Below are 16,802 nucleotides of genomic sequence, written 5' to 3'. Positions count from 1 at the left end.
CTATTAGTTGGCCTAAATAGATATAGGAATTGACATATTCAATTAACTTATCTTCTATTGTAATTGGGGTTCGCACTCTATTTGCTATAATTTTGGTTTTTCCATAGTTGATCGATAGTCCTACTTTTTTGCTTTCTTGTGCCAGTTGAAGAAGCATGGTTTGAAGGTTTTCAGGGTTATCAGATATGAGTATGATATCATCAGCAAATCTGAGATGATTTAAATTTGTTCCGTTAATGTTTATGCCGAAGTTATCCCAGTCTAATTTTCTAAAGATTCCCTCTAATACTGAGGAGAAAAGTTTTGGTGAGAGTGGGTCTCCCTGTCTCACGCCTCGCTTTATAGGGAATACTTCACCTTCGGTTTCCAGTTTTACTCTGCCTGTGCTGTTTTTGTATATATTCTGTATGATCCTTATATATTTATTGTTTATTCCTTGATTCTTCAAAGCTTCCCATATAGATTGGTGTTCCAGTGAATCAAATGCCTTGTTGTAGTCCACAAATGCCATGTATAGTCGATAGTTGTATTCATGACTTTTCTCGATCAACTGTTTCACCACATGAATATGATCCGCTGTAGAGTATCCTGCTCTAAACCCTGCTTGTTCCCTCGGTTGTTCTTCGTCGAGCTTTTTGGTAATACGGCTAAGCAGTATCTTCGAGAACACTTTATATACGTTCGACATCAGGCTAATTGGGCGATAGTTACCTATTTCAGATCTGTCTCCTTTTTTGTGAATGAGAGTAATGGTAGTTGATGTCCACTGTATGGGGATTCAAAATATATAGGTATGTGTAAATACATAATATTATTATTTATTACCTTTAGAAAATAATATATTGTATATTATACATGTAATAAGTACGTACAAAATATTACGTGGATATCTCATTATTAAATACAGTATTATCCACTTGTTTAATGTGACTAATGATATTGAGGACAAAATAAAAAATACGCAGTATCAAAATCGTTCAGTCCATTTTCCCTAGGGTTGCACACTCAAAATTTTGATTTCCCTAATTGCCATCAGATTCTGGTTTACCTATACCTTCCCGTGACAAGTAAACGTTCATAGTGCAATCTCCAGTGTATTAGATATAAGCTTCTTGGAAAATCCAAATCAATCCAAATCGATCCAAATCACATCCAAATAGTAGTAATCTGTCTCACAGATTAGGTATTAGTACGAGTAATCTGTCTGTGACAGTCTGTGACTCCAAGTTTACGTTGGTACTTGGCAATTATTATAGTACCAATAGAGAGCCCTCTTGAAGCATATGAAAGCAAACCTATTTGACTTTGAGTGGCGCCCTCTGGATTTTGGGGTTAAAACTAATTCTATATACCTACATACATATACGCTCATATACGTACATAATATATTTATATTTTTCAAACGACGCAATTTAATGTGAACAATCATTTCAGGCAATAATTATATTTGTTACTTGATAGTTGAAATCAAACTTCAAAATAATATGTGCCTGGAATAAATGCTCACATATATTTGCGTCGTTGTTGAAATAGGAGAGCGATATTGTTTCAGAGAATACAACTGAAATATCATTTATTTTCAACATTTAAGAAATAAGACTAGAGTTCTAAATGATTACGAAATGGATGGTGTTTAAAGATTTAGGTGATTTATAAAAACTTTTCACTTATAATAATTATAAGATAATTAGTATATTATAAATTAGTTTCATTATATGAATATTACGGAGTCTAAAAATAAGATAATATTTGGAAGTGCTAAATATTATTCAGTCCAATTTCTTAAAACATATTGAAGTACTTACTAAGAATAATGAAGAAAACGACAATAAAAGAAATTAGTACTTTATTTTTTAAATGCTTTCACTTATTGTATATGTATTACATTTTATATACCTAAAACAAAACTGTCCGTGCACATAATTATAAGTAGAAAGTTTTGAAAGCCTGAACGTAGGGCTCGATTAAACGCACTTTCACCACACTTTCACGAGAACTAGAAACTTCACACGATTATCAACAAAATAAACAAAATAAGTAAATAAACTTCACGTATAGTAGCCGCCATTTTATGACAGCAATTGTGATGTTTATTTGTTTAATGTTTACAAACAAAATATTTTCAGTTAGTCAATGTTACCAATTAATAAATCATATTTAACACTTTTCATGTAAATTAATAAAATGTTTCTAATATTTATTTAGCCAGAAACAGTATTTTTTATGTAAAATATTTTCCTGAATTACATTTCTATATGATACTGAAATAAAAATCTGAGATTATTGTTCTAATTCATTTAAACTTTTAATACAGAAAGGTTTTCATTTGTCTTATTTTACTACTTTGATTTCATTATGACAACACTGAGAAGCTTTCAGAAGATGTTGCAAGTTTATTAATTTGATACCATATGAAACGATTTAAATCGCAAAATCATTTAATGGCATTTGAAAAAAGGTAAGCTTCGCATTCGATCCAATAAAATAAAACAATGCTTCAAGAATACCTGCCATTTATTTAAATATCTATAAACAATTTGCAATAACTTTGGAAAGTGCGATGCCATCTTTTGGGGATTTAATATAAACTGATTAAAATACGTTTTTACTCGCCAAAGTATAGATGGCGTCGCTTTCTTTAATAAATGTCATTTTGTTCTAAGTGTCCCCCCCTGTATACTCTTACTCGTACTAATACCTTATCTGTGGTGTAAATTCTATTGATCAATGATCGGTATCTTTGTGTTATATTATTTTTTAATTTTGTATACATAACTGAAAAGTTCAAAAAATGGAGGAATTACGCACAAAACATAAAGCTATGCAAAATGCTGCACATCACATTGCTTTGGACTGTATACATCCACAGGTAAATTATAATAGAATTGTAAACACGGTTTAAAAAAAAAAATCTTGAATTCTCGTCTATATATTATTGAATTATATATTTTTTGCTAAGCAAATTCCTAACTAGAAATATTCAATTAAGTATTTGGCGATTAAAATATAATATTATAGTTAAGAAACAATTGTCTCCAATACTTACAAAGCTTTTTCTAAATAACTCGACAAGAAAATCATCATAAGGGAAAGATTTCAAATTAACTACCTATAGCAGTTGTCTTGAGAAAATTCAAAATAATTATTACATCTCATTCAGATTGCTTGGTGACAATTTTACATACTAATTATAAAATTTCTCAGGCATGTGCATTTTATAGCATTTGCTTTTATATGTCAATGTTATAGCTGTTAGGCTACAAGGTGTTCTATAAAGAAATTTATGGCAAAAAATCCTTCAATTGTTTTGTTTCAACAAAATTATTCTATTACTACTTATTGTCTGCCTCACTATGCTCATTGCTAATAATTTGTATTGTACAGATATTGTAATAATTATACTGAGTGAACTAGAGCCTAGAGGCTAGTAGCACCCACAATTGCACAGCTTCTGTAATATTGTGTTCAAAATGTATAAACATTTGTGTGTGTGTGTTTAACCGAATGCCAATTAATCAAATCAATCCTAAGCAATTAATAAAAAAAAAATTAAAACTGATACATTTTTGTTTTGTCTTGTTATAACAAGTTGGAGTACAGATTTATTTCAAATGTTATGTTTTTTTTTTGCTTACACTGTATAATTATTGTATCTAGTATTGTAGAACCTTTTTTGTAAAACGTAAAAAGTTTGTTCTTTGTGTTAGATTTCGATTTTCTTTAATACTGATTATTAGAATTTTCAATCATTTGAATTGACCCCGGTCCCAATATATTGCGGCGTTCTACTGTAATATGAACATGGTTATTTTGTCATTGCTAATTGTGTAGGCAGTAAACTTGTTGTTGAGTAACAAAGTTTGTAAAAAAAAATATTTCCATTGATGCATTGTTCTCAAAGTCTGGTGAACAGATCTATTAAAAAATGTATGTAATCTAGCCCTGTTACTGGAATGACACTTTTAAATCCATTGCAATTACTTCAGTGCAAGTGGAATAATGTTAACTGTACAAGTCTAACCCAGCTTTTCTTGTGTGTTTATATGTAATAATATGGGCATGTTTCTGCAAATCAATGAGCATCTATTTTGCAAAGAATAATGTAAACCGAACTTTAGTTGAATTGCATGGATTAAAAGATATGTGTATTATCTAAATTAAATTTGTATATTATACAATTTATATTCATGTTTTATCTAATTTACATAAGGTTAAGAATTTGTTGCTTGCGCTAATCTCAGGTAGATCTGGTTGAATTGACTTATTAGACTAATAATTTCTTTCTGAAAGAATTTCTTAGGTACATGTTATTTAAAAGCTTTCTAGTTTATTAAATGTTAAATTTGTAAGATCTGATTAACAAGTATCAGCTAAATCAATAATAGGCAAAAAGAGAGATTGTGCTAACATAATTTTAGTTGAAAATTTCTGGAAGTTTTGTAAATATCTTAGTGTTCTTTTTTCATGAAATCAAGCCAATTTAATTCAAATTAAAAAGTCTGCTTATGGGAAGCTGATGGGAACTGGTAACTGTTAATTATATGTCATTCTTTTAATTGTTAATTTATCAGCAATATCTTTTACTGTATTAAGCGCGTCACACACGGTGAAGATACTATAATATTTTATCTTAAGATACTGTTATATTTTATATTACAGTATCTTAAGGTATCCGGTATCAGCTTTCTGACCATCATTTTTATTTTTGTCATTGCGTACTAAGACCCCTGTAGAACCGCCATCCTGTTACAAATGACCCACAAAATTTCGGGTCATTTATAAAATATAACAGTATCTTAAGATAAAATATTATAGTATCTTCACCGTGTGTGACGCGCTTTATGTAGGAATCTAATGTTATTCATTACTGTATTAATATACATAATTACTATTATATATTTATATAATGTGTGACACATATAGCACTTGTTTACAGTGTGGTTTGTTCATCTATGTCTGTACATTTGGATATCACAGTCAGCACATGGATCTCCATACCATGTACACCCATATCCTTCTCCTGTCCGTCTACAACACGCATTTCAAGCGCAACCTAGCCCTAAGATGTTTCATCCGAAAGGGCTTAAAGCACACCTTGTAAGTTGGCTTCACCTTTACGAACTGTATATATAAATGTTATTGTATTTTCGTTTCTACTTCAACTTATATATTTATAGGATCCCAGAGCATACGGGACACCTAACGAAAGCCCTATCTTGGGCAGAGCACTATGTCTTACACCGAGAGGCAGTCCGCTGCCAGGTCGAGTCTCCCACTTGAATGAAAAATTTCAGGACTCTCTAACACTAAACTCAGATACTGACGCTTTAGTGGCCAAAATAAGTGCCATGTTTCCGACAGTTAGTGAAACCCACATTAAGATATTGTTAAAAAAGTAAGTAAATATTATTAAATATTTCAGTGCAGAGTTAGTTTTAATAACAAAATAATATACATATCATGTTACGCATATCCTCAGGTACTACAACCGTGAAGCAGTAGTGATAAGTGCGTTACAAGTGGAGAAGCATCCAATAACAACGCCGGGACCTCTCACTGCTTCACCGTCAGCCGCTCGACTCCACAAAGGTGCAGTTGGGGTGTACTCCGCGCTACAACTTGCCAAAGGAGTGTCCGGATCGCTTCATGGCTCATCTCATACACCGTTCACATTGACACCGCAAGGTATTAATAACAATGATTTTACTGTACATACGTCTTGTAAATATTATGGATCACTAGCTGCTCCGCGCGGTTTCACCCCCGTGGCTCCACTCATGTTGGTCGTTGCGTGATGATATATAGCCTATAGCCTTCCTCGACAAATGAGCTATCTTACACCGAAAGAATTTTTCAAATCGGACCAGTAGTTCCCGAGATTAGCGCGTTCAAACAAACAAACAAACTCTTCAGCTTTATAATATTAGTATAGATTGGACATTTCTTACGATAATGTAAAATTTAGAATACAAAAACTTATTCACGGCACTTATATGGAACGCCATCCACATTAGAAGTTTACTTTTTCATGAATACATTGATACATTGTAAAATTAGATAAGAATTGCTATTAATGAAGTCATTGTTTATTGAAGGTTCCCCACTATTACTGCGTCCAGCGTCCGGGGCGTCTAGTTATTACGGAACAAATAAATCTGTGGACGGCCAACATGCCAGGCATCAGTCACCCAAAATGAAACTAAAGCAAGTATCCAATTACCTTCCAATTGTTAATTTATTGTTATTTAAAATATGTATGCATTAGAAATATTGTTTACTAAATGTGTGAATCATTTTAGATATCTCAAGAGTGTATTTCCAAAGGCAGAAGAAACCCTGATTTTAGATGTGCTAGCAAATAAAGATAATAATGTGCAAATGGCAAGCGAAGAGCTTATCACTATGGGATTTAACAAGAAGGAGACAATAATAGGCCCAAAGAAAAAAGAGAAAGAAACCCCTCAACCAGTGAAGAAAACTGTTCCTGTTATCAAGACTATAGAGGAGAAAAATGAGTGTAATATATTTAATTATTTTGACAACACTATTTTTTATATTTTTATTTGTTTGTTTTAATGACCTGTTCCGTTTTTTCAGTGAAACTTAAATTACAAAAGAAGTACAACAACATTGCAGAAAGAGTGGTTGCAATTGCTTTGGAGAGTGTAGATTATAATGAAGATAGAGCAGAACAAATATTAAATGCTGTAGTTCAAGAGGATCAGGCGCCTAAAGTCAAACCAGTGCCCTTAAAAGATTCTAGACGACCAGAGACAAAATACACCAAAGGGTAATTCATATAAATATTTTAATGTAAATGTTTTAAACCCTATTTCGTTAAACTATACGTAATAGTACCTCCTCATAATACTTTATTTCATACCTGTAACACTACTTATATTATCTATATAATTAATAGAATGTTAAATTGACTCCATAATAATTATAATCTACAAATGCTTCTTAGCTTCTCATACGCACAGCTGTACATTCATCGCTTTAAATAAAATTTTATTCAAATATTACCTCAAATACAACATTTTATATAAATAAAAAATCTGACGGCTTGTCGGGACATGCAATCTTATTAAAAAAATACATATTGAACTTAAATGAGGTTTCTTTTCTGCATATAATATGCATCAAATTTTAATTGCATTTTATTGTACGCCTACTTTACTCAATCTATCTATGTAATGTCTCACAATAAGTTGATTTTTATTCACACTTAATTCTTCAAACAGAATCAGATACTCGCTTCGGTCCATATATAAATTTATTCAATTATTCAATGTTTCTTATACTACTGTAGCGTAAGTGAGAATTTAGAAGTCAGAATTTTTATTTATTTTAACTTTTAAATTGGTACTATTGCGAAATGTGCAACTAACATGATCATTCAACGTTTATGATACATTACATTTTTATATAAAAATATTTTAATTTTTTTCTGAGGGTATAAAGATTAATCAATCAATTACTATACCTACTCGATGTCGGTGGACATTAGGATACGATAACAACACTTATAGTTATAACTAATAAGTGACTAAGGCTGAGTTCTACCATGTTACTTTAGCAATAGCAAACATGTTGAAGTAACGCTAGGGAAAATATTAGTTTTGACAATTTTATAGATGTCGTCTTAATTTTAACACTAACCATAACCATTCGCGTTTATCGCCTCATCGGTAGCTATTCTTAATGTTATATAACTGTAAGAAGCGTCAAATATAAAATAAGATGTTATTTGCAACTCTGCTAACTTAACGTAGTCATTTTTAAAGTCAAATTTAACATTAACTTTAACCACAGAATACATAATAGTAGCTAAACGCTACAGAACGGACACTCTCCGCCTCCCGCCAAAATTAAACACTTACCTCACCCCGCACGATCAGTCTAAAAATGGTCCTCATTTTTCTACAGGGACGATACGCAACGAAGATTGACAACATTAATCAAATTGACTTAAATTTTATTATTTTGGATTTGTGATTATCGTTTTTCGTAGAAAATGGTTAGATATTGTGCTGTTTACGGATGTATTTCATCAGAAAAACGCGAATTTTTTTTACGCTAGTCAAAAATGTGCCAACCAAAAAGCGTTAACACACACATTTGCAGTCTCTACAGTGTGACTGTCAAAACGATAATTTTGTATGGAGTGTCCGGGGTGTGCCTTAACTAGTATAACTAAAACACGGTGCAACCGAGCCTAAATTGGTTATTATGTGGTAATGTTATCATAAGCGTGGTAACCCATCGCCCCCTCTCATACATTCCGTACGGGCAGTGTGTGCGAGCACGCGGCCGAGCCGGCGCCGCGCTCGCCGCCCGCGCCGCCCGTAGCGCGCCGCATCAAGACTTGGGCCGAGCATCTGAAGTATGTTCCTTGCATGCTATGCTAAACCCTGCTGTGTTGCAGGTGTCCGTTACACGTAGAGTATTTATTGTGGTAAATAGCCGTGTATCATGGTATTTATTGAACGTGTGACAGAATGTCAATATTATCAATAATGCATTTCTAGATTTCTTCCATATTCTCAAATCAATAAATACTGAACTTATGAATCACGATAAATACTTTCCGTGTAACAGGCGCCTTACGCTATTCGACGGATCCTAGTAGCGTTGCGAAGCGATTGCTGCGCGAAGCAACTCGGTCTATGTGCACTGCCATTCCATTCGGCCGAGACGCATTCTCCGTGATGTTTCGAGCAACAATTTCCTCGCGTGGCTGCTCGCTCTGTGTGAACCCGCCTATTTGTTAGACTTGTACACACGACGATATCATGTAATATCGGATATAAATTCATACATATCCGATATTCAACACACGTGCACGGCGAGTTATACTGCCTGACATTAAATTTTTTTTGACCAATTTTTCATTTGTCGTGTGTTCAAGCGAGATACCTGCTGTTTTCATAGGTAGGTACCTCTCCATCAATCGATGTCTATCGATTACATTCGTAATAGATTCAATGTAACGTAACAAAACTTACAATTTTTTATTGTGTATTGTGTTTTGAAATGTCCGCTTCTTTATTAGTTTTATTTTTATTTACATTCGCTCCATGTTAATATATTTAAGTAACCTTGGCTACTCCTATGTTCCTGTGTTGGATTGCTATTTGGTAGGAGACAATAAAAGTGACAAATTATTTTTAATATATTTGTATGTTTAGCTACTATTTACTAACTTTATCTAGAATTTATTTCTTTATCTGCAACCTCTTTTTTGGTACTAAATAAGTCTAATTGAACAAATGAGTGCGAATTTGAGCTTACACTTTAGAGGAGACACATTCGATAAGTACAACGTAACTGACGTTGTGTCGAAACGTAGTGTTGTAACACATAGACATAAATTGATCATTTTCTGTTACAGATAAAAGGGTAAAAATAATCATATGGTTGTTTGAAGTGAAAATTTATATTTTAAAATTCATAGCTATCATTTTCATAGTCATTTTATTATTTTAGCCTTAGTAAACGTTAATTTTGCGTAACATAATATGTAATTCTTAAAACTAAATATAAATTAGCGTGTGTGTATGGGCGTTTGTCCACTACAAGGAATTTTACGGTCCGGCATTCCGATTTTTTACGGTCCGGTATGGCATGCCATTAATCTATATACTAGCTTGTGCACTATACGTAATTTTACTGTCCGACATTTTACTTTTGTCTATTCCGGATGGTTTTTTGTGTCTACGAGTCGCTGTAGGTATAATTGTTTTCGAATGCCCACTTGCTTGGATTTTACTGTTTTTACTGCATATGCCAATTGAAAGCAAGCTCTTGTTTTACTTTCTTTTAGTTGGCAATGAGATTTGAAAGAAAGAAAGAAAGAAAGAAAAAACGTTTATTTAATGGCACATAGCCTCACACGTACATAATTCAAAGCAATTTATACAATACTTATAATACTTACTTACTACAATACATACTTAAAAATACACATTGAAGTGTGTAGTCTGTGAAGCATGATGCCATTAAAAGGGGAAATCACTCGGTGAACATCTGTGACGTAAACAAAAAAAAACGTCACAGCACCGATTTTCAGTGAGCCCCGAGAGCAATACTTCGTCATAATATATTTTAATTAAAGAAAAGAAAATAAATACAATATTAATAGTATAATGAAAAATATAGACATAATAATATACTATAATATATATACACACATACACGTATTATAATATATTACATATAAAAGAATTTAATGCATAATACATTAAGTAGAACCACTAAATTGGTAAATAAATATATAAATAAAACAAAGCAATGAAAGTTAAAAAGGATTCTGCTACAATAGGTATATAAACTGACAACCATGGACGTGAACCCAAGGAAAGCATGTTTCGACGAGTGAAGGGCACCATCCTAGCTTAAAAGTGATTAGTTGGTAGAAGAGGTTACAATGCAACTAATGCTGATCTAACTGCGTCTGAATAAGATAGTTTTTGTACTTTAATCTAAACGTTGATAACGATTGAATATTGCGAAACGGAGGCGGCAAGTTATTCCAGCATTTAGTTGCATTGTACTTAAAGCTCCCCCTGAACGCCTCAGTTCGAAACTTATGTGGATACAAGATATACGAAGATGCCCTTGTTTTATATCTTTTGTTTGTATCACGTCCCCACGATAATTTATCATGGAGATACTGAGGTGTAGCTGTTTTCACTATTCCAAACAGTAAGGAGGCAAAAGATTTGATAAGTCGGTATTGTTATTTTATATACATTGACCAAACATTGACCTATAATTATTATCTAAGTTAGTGTAAGTTAAAGTTCAAGTGGGAATAGCTTTAGCTCCTCGTCACCGATTAAAATAAATAAGTGAAACACGCATTTTAAATCTCTTACGGAACTTTACTTTTTATTATAACGAAGTAATATAATATTTCACCTTCTATATTTTTAATCGTTTCTTGTAAAATGCAAAAACAATCATTTATGATAGCATTATACCGCCAAACTTCCTTGAACTGTACCGCACTGATCCGAGTAAAGACGGACAGGTGCACAAGCAATTCATCGGTTTTTTCATGCCACACCGGACCGTAAAAAATCGGAATGCCGGACAGTAAAATTCCTTGTAGTGCACAAGCGCCCTTAAGGTAGCATTCGGATCTGGGCTGTCGCGACCTGGCAGCCGCGGCCCTGCAGCCGGGAAAATTGTCACTGCTGTGCGGCGCTGCCAGAAGCTTACGGATAACAGCGTCCGCGACCCGGGCAGCGACTGCCACGCGCAGTAGTCAAACAGCACTCAGTCAAAATAATAGTCAAATATACGAAAGCGAGAACTCGTGAAGAGACTGATAGAGGACGAAGAAGAGGACGACCAAATAATGTTGGTCTTACTATCATCAAAGAGGAATAAAATCGATTCATTATATCATAACATTATCCTTATAGGTTTTGAGTCAAGGATCGTAAAGTGGTGGATTTTTAGCAATTAATTCAACTAAAAATTCGTCGTTTTCATCGGTAAACGTCGCCAGCAGCGCGACCGTACTGCTCCCGGAGCGGCTCGGCGGCGCTGCCAAAGTCGCGAGCAAGCCACGCCCCTTGGCCGCGCGGCTCGGTCGCTTGCGTCGGACACTATCGCATACAATTCCCTACGAAGCGGTGCCTCGCGACCACGGTCGCGGCTGCGGGGCAGCGGCTGCCGGGTCGCGACTGCCCAGATCCGAATGCTACCTTTAGACTAGCTTCTAATGGCATGGTTTTCTGTGTTCTTTTTAAATGTTGTTTGTATAGATGTGACGTAGTATAATAATTTATTGCATTAAAACCTTGAAATTAATCTCCTTTTATACATATTTAATTTTACAGGCCAATCCTTAAGTCAAGTACGAAAATTGAACCGAAATATAAATCTGAATATTCGGTACCTAACAATGGACCCAATCCGTCCCTTCGTCAAGGTCCAAAGGACAATCTTTTACTGTAAGTATCGTAGGTATACTTAATATCGATATATTGAAATAATATATTAACAACAATATATGTATTATGTTCACGTCATACAATTTCACACTCATTTTATATTTTGAACCTGTAATCACAAATATTTGGTATCTTGTACAAATTTTAGAAAATTCTAATTCTGTTACTGCAATAACACAACTATTCAACAAAATTAAGCGTTTTAAAAAATCTCTAGGGAGGATTACATGACCTGGAATGGACCGAACCCGCAACTGCGTGTCGGCCAAACAGTAAAAGCTGAAGGGCCTGACTCGCATAAGAAGCTCATATCAGCAGCTCGGGGACCTTCCAGCGCCGCTAAAGGACCCATGGGACTAGCTAAAGGCTCCATATACAAACAAACCAAGAAATCTGCCAAAATGTAAGTAATATTTAAAAAATGAATGAATGCAACTCACGCATGTGACAAACACCTAAAATAGTCTCGACAATTATTATTTTGAGCTAATATGTATTAATTATTCTAAGCAGTAATTTTGTTTAGTTTCATCGAAAGCCACTGTAAAATATGTATTTTAGATTTTGGCACCAGGTGTCATGGTTTAAACTTTAAACCAACTAAGTTCATCCTAACTACATGTTTATAATTTAGTTAGTAGTGTTGCTAAAAGGTTAAATATCTAACAAGTATAAATATATGTATCATTGACTTTATAAGTGCCGTCGTCTGTAACAATAGGTTACGTAAGTTTTTAAAATCAATAGTAGATGTTATATTGTTTGGTTTATTAGTTTTCATATGGGTCAATTAGGTTTATTGTTATGTTATATTTATTCCCCCTAATAATACATATTTAGGGCACCAATGTCTTTTTCCCTCCTCGTTATTCTGTCCTTGGGATATATTATTATATGAGCGCTTAAATTGTTAAGTATTTAACTCGTAATTTATTTCATTTTCAGTGTGGTGTAAATCAAATCGCTTCGAGTTAACGTCCAACGTCTTTATACAGGCTGTGGCGTAATGAGTGGATAACCTGGTAACTGGTGATAGAAGACGTTGGGGTATTGCCTTTTGGCTCACGGCCCACGGGTGACCATAATTTTTTTACACCTCGTATAAACTTAGAGACGAAAATAAGGAAAACATAAAATTTTATTTCTCTCTTTGTTAAAAAATATATACGCTTACGCCCCTCCTAATTATGGTTTATTATTCGATAGTGCATCCATCCAGGTATGCTATGCCAAAATAGTTTGAAAAATATCATTCACAACACAAATATGTATCATTTTATCAATTTTATAAACCGCCACAACGTCATCTATCTATAGTTACCATGTTATCTATCCATTACATCACATCCTCCTTTTTTGTTATAGTCAAATCTCGAGACTCCTTTTTTAAGCACGTTATAATTTTTGGCATTTATTTCGATGTATGGCCAAAGGCTTTATTCAAATCCAAAATAATCTAGTCATATCGGAAAGTGTCTGTATGTTGACGTTTGACTATAGCACTGATAATAATTTAATGCATTCCCCTCTCCAATATTGTTAAAATGTAATGTAGATTTTTGAAGTAAGCATTATGATCTTAAAGGTACTCGATGTATTTTTATATATCTTTATTTCTCTCAAGTGTTTTATCGCACTAAATAATATACCTAATAGTCCGGGATACATCGCCCATTTTTGCAAGTGATTACTATCAAGCTAATTTTTCGTGAGTAGCTTTATTTTGATGAGATGCCCAATAATTTCATGTACAAAACTCTCGATTGTGGTAGCTACCAGAGGAAACAAGGATAAAATATTTTGATTTGATGGTTCTCAAATATTAATTACTAACTGAATGTTTTTTTTTTGTTCAATCTCAAGATAATTATGTAAATTATTCGAAAAATATTTGTCCTACAAAATCTATGGTTTGATCAAAGAGTCCCCCTTTCCAATGTGTATCGATAACGAAGTCATCATAAATGATTACTAACCAGCTGATTTTTTTATTTTCACTTATTTAATACTTATATAATTCAACAGACATATTGTCCTACAAATTGCGTAATAAATATTTGAGAACCATCAAATCAAAATTTTTTATCCTTGTTACCTCTGTAAGCTACCACAATCGAGAGTTTCGTACATGAAATTATTGGGCATCTCATCAAAATAAAGCTACTCACGAAAAATTAGCTTGATAGTAATCACTTACAAAAATGGGCGATGTATCCCGGACTATAAGACTAAAGGGACTTACTTGTCTCTGTACAATGTACATATTGATACTATACTGTCAATATAAAAACTTGGATCTCTTATATTCTTTATTATCATGTGCCAAATTTTGGAAAAAAGTTACATGTTGCCTAAATTGTTCGAGTATGAGTAATAGAAATACTTCCAGCATACATTTTTATTAATAGATTATTTAATTGTGTTGAGGAATAAATTTATTTATTTTATTTATTAGGAATTTAGTTTCATTAAAATGAAGTAAGTAACTATGTAATAGCTATGTTCGTTCAATATTTTGCTACAAAGTCTTCAACGATATTCATGCCGTCTTAAAGTGTAAAAACTAGTCATAAAGCTCAGGAAATATGCTCAATTAAATATTTGATATTAAATTATGTTTTAAGAATCTAGACACGCGGCAGCGTGTCATGCCAAGTTCAAGCGAAGAGAACTGGCGAGCAGCAGCCGTGTGTAATTTTACACGAACCATTTGGATATGTTTATTTTCTCGCACATGTTGAAACTACGTTAAAATATAGATAATAAGTATTGCTAGTAGATTTTTAATATTTAATAAAACGAAATTAAGTAGGTATTATGCATATCAATCATTCGATTAAAAAAGCGTATTAAACTGTAACTTGTAACTTTGATGTAGGAAATTTTCATTAAGTTCAACGTAAACTCCTTAGGGCACCTCTGCACTATGCGGCTAGCCGGGTTGCGGATAGCCGCGAACCCTAACAGGAAAGTGCGGTTAAAAGGCGAAATGATAAGCGGTTGGATCGACTTATTACTAGCTTCCGCCCACGACTTTGTACGTGCATCCCCGTTTATCCCCGTTCCCGCAAGAATTTCTTAGCGGATGCCTACGTCCTAACATCTACCTCCATGTCAAAATTCAGCCCGATATGTCCAGTGGTTTGGGCTGTGCGTTGATAGATCAGTATATCAGTCACCTTTGAGTTTTATATTTATAGATTTCCAATATGAAACTCGTTTCTATTTTATATCCAATGAAAAATCAACTCCATTAATCTCCACCCACTCTAAACTACCTGTTGATCGTAAGTTTTTATCCGCGTACCTATTCTCTGGATTTTAGTATTCCAGATTGCTGGGCTATTTTGAATCTCAATTATAAATTTTACTGAACAGCAATCCATAGTTATCAGCATAATACGCGAACTTCGACTACGTTTGTCTTTAAAACCGCACCTTTCGGTTTGGGTTGCGGCTAGCCGCAAGCGCAACCGCATCCAGACGACTGACCGCATTGCGGCTAACCGCATAGTGAAAAGGTGCCCTTAGAAGTACTTTACATAAATTAATACGGCTATCTCATAACGAAAGCTTTTACTGAATAAAACAAACTTTTTGTGAATATTTCAAAAAGGATTAACTTCATATCTCATACAATTAGGATATGAACATTTTCTAATAAATATTTAAAAATTAAAATGGATAACTTCCATTTACATTTACATTAGTAATAAGTTTTTTAATGTAAATGCCATCCAAAAATGTTATATCACATTTAATTATTGGTTTTAAAAATAGTTTATTTATTTTTTATACATATAATATCTTTGTTCTAATTAGGTATACCTAAGTATTTAATTATGATTAAATATGTAAGTGCAATATATCGTAATGATAGTCCAGTGTATTTTTCTTATTCGTTTTATCGAGACGTAATATTAACGTAAGGTATTGTATTTCAAGGAACAGTTCTGCTACTGTGCCAAATTAAAGGTGTTATGTTCATTTATTCTAGTCTGTTTAATTATTCTAATGTTGCTTTGACAAACACGAATGAATACGAATAAAGTTAATGAATAAGGACCTAATATTGCTGTATTAATAATGATCTCATGTAGTCTAATCTACTCTAGTTAGTGATCTAGTCAAATAGATTATTTTCAGATTTGTAGTCTTACTTAACATTCCATATTTTGGTGACTATTAAAGTTGTTGGGATTACTTTTTGTTTTATTTTATCTTTATGTGACACCTACAAGAATGGAAATGACCATCGGGTCATTGCACGAAATGGAAAAATCCAAATAACCAAGTTTTTGGATTTTTTTATTTAAGTAAGTACATATATCTTATCAATTGGTGAAATTTCAAAAAAATAATAATAAAAATCTTTATTAACCATAAGTGTAGAACATTACAGTATTACTGGAGATCCAAACTAGGCTGTTGCCTGTGTCTTGGATCTCAGAAACGGTATACATTTATGTTGAATTTTATAGGAACACATCGTCATTAGAATAGGAAAAAACGTAATTATTTAACAAATGTGGAGTTGAGTGTAAGAGGGTGTGTGTGTGAGGGTGAGTGTTGTAGTGTGTGTGTGGTAGTGAGTGTGTGTGATCAATACTTTAATCTTATATTATAGTAAATGAGTACCTTTTATATTCTGAAAACTAACCAGAATAAAATTTATCCTTATTGTTTTAGTTTAAATTATTATGTTTTAACCAGATCTTCGGAATCGCTGTAGGATAGTTCATGAAGCCAAGATTTCATATTATGTAATAAGCATGATAAATAATGTAATGTAATGTTGCATAATTTTCAATCGAAAAATCTCAGGTTAAAATAACT

At 33.2% G+C, this 16,802-nt stretch overlaps 1 protein-coding gene across 3 annotated transcripts; it reads left to right on the top strand.

Moving 5' to 3' along the window:
- The first annotated feature begins 2,764 nt into the window (after window positions 1–2,764).
- LOC149491246 (uncharacterized) lies at window positions 2,765–13,207 on the top strand. Of its 3 annotated transcripts, none has more exons than XM_089714629.1 (10): window positions 2,765–2,869; window positions 5,178–5,395; window positions 5,480–5,685; window positions 6,096–6,204; window positions 6,300–6,517; window positions 6,598–6,790; window positions 8,297–8,386; window positions 11,853–11,966; window positions 12,184–12,369; window positions 12,912–13,207. In XM_089714629.1, exons 1-10 carry the CDS (start codon window positions 2,792–2,794, stop codon window positions 12,919–12,921), a joined length of 1,422 nt encoding a protein of 473 aa, XP_089570755.1. In that variant the 5' UTR covers window positions 2,765–2,791; the 3' UTR covers window positions 12,922–13,207. The 3 variants fall into 3 exon arrangements, with proteins under 3 accessions (XP_089570755.1, XP_089570770.1, XP_089570765.1); XM_089714639.1 differs by lacking the exon at window positions 2,765–2,869 and adding an exon at window positions 4,939–5,097; XM_089714644.1 differs by lacking the exon at window positions 8,297–8,386.
- The last annotated feature ends 3,595 nt before the right edge of the window (window positions 13,208–16,802 follow it).

This window comes from Colias philodice, chromosome 1 (assembly GCF_061535455.1).
Source record: "Colias philodice isolate Cphi_HAF_F1 chromosome 1, ilColPhil1 Martin Lab GWU primary, whole genome shotgun sequence".
Lineage (NCBI taxonomy): Eukaryota > Metazoa > Arthropoda > Insecta > Lepidoptera > Pieridae > Colias > Colias philodice.
Note: the sequence above shows the minus strand (reverse complement) of the source record. Positions and strands in the feature narration are given on the sequence as shown.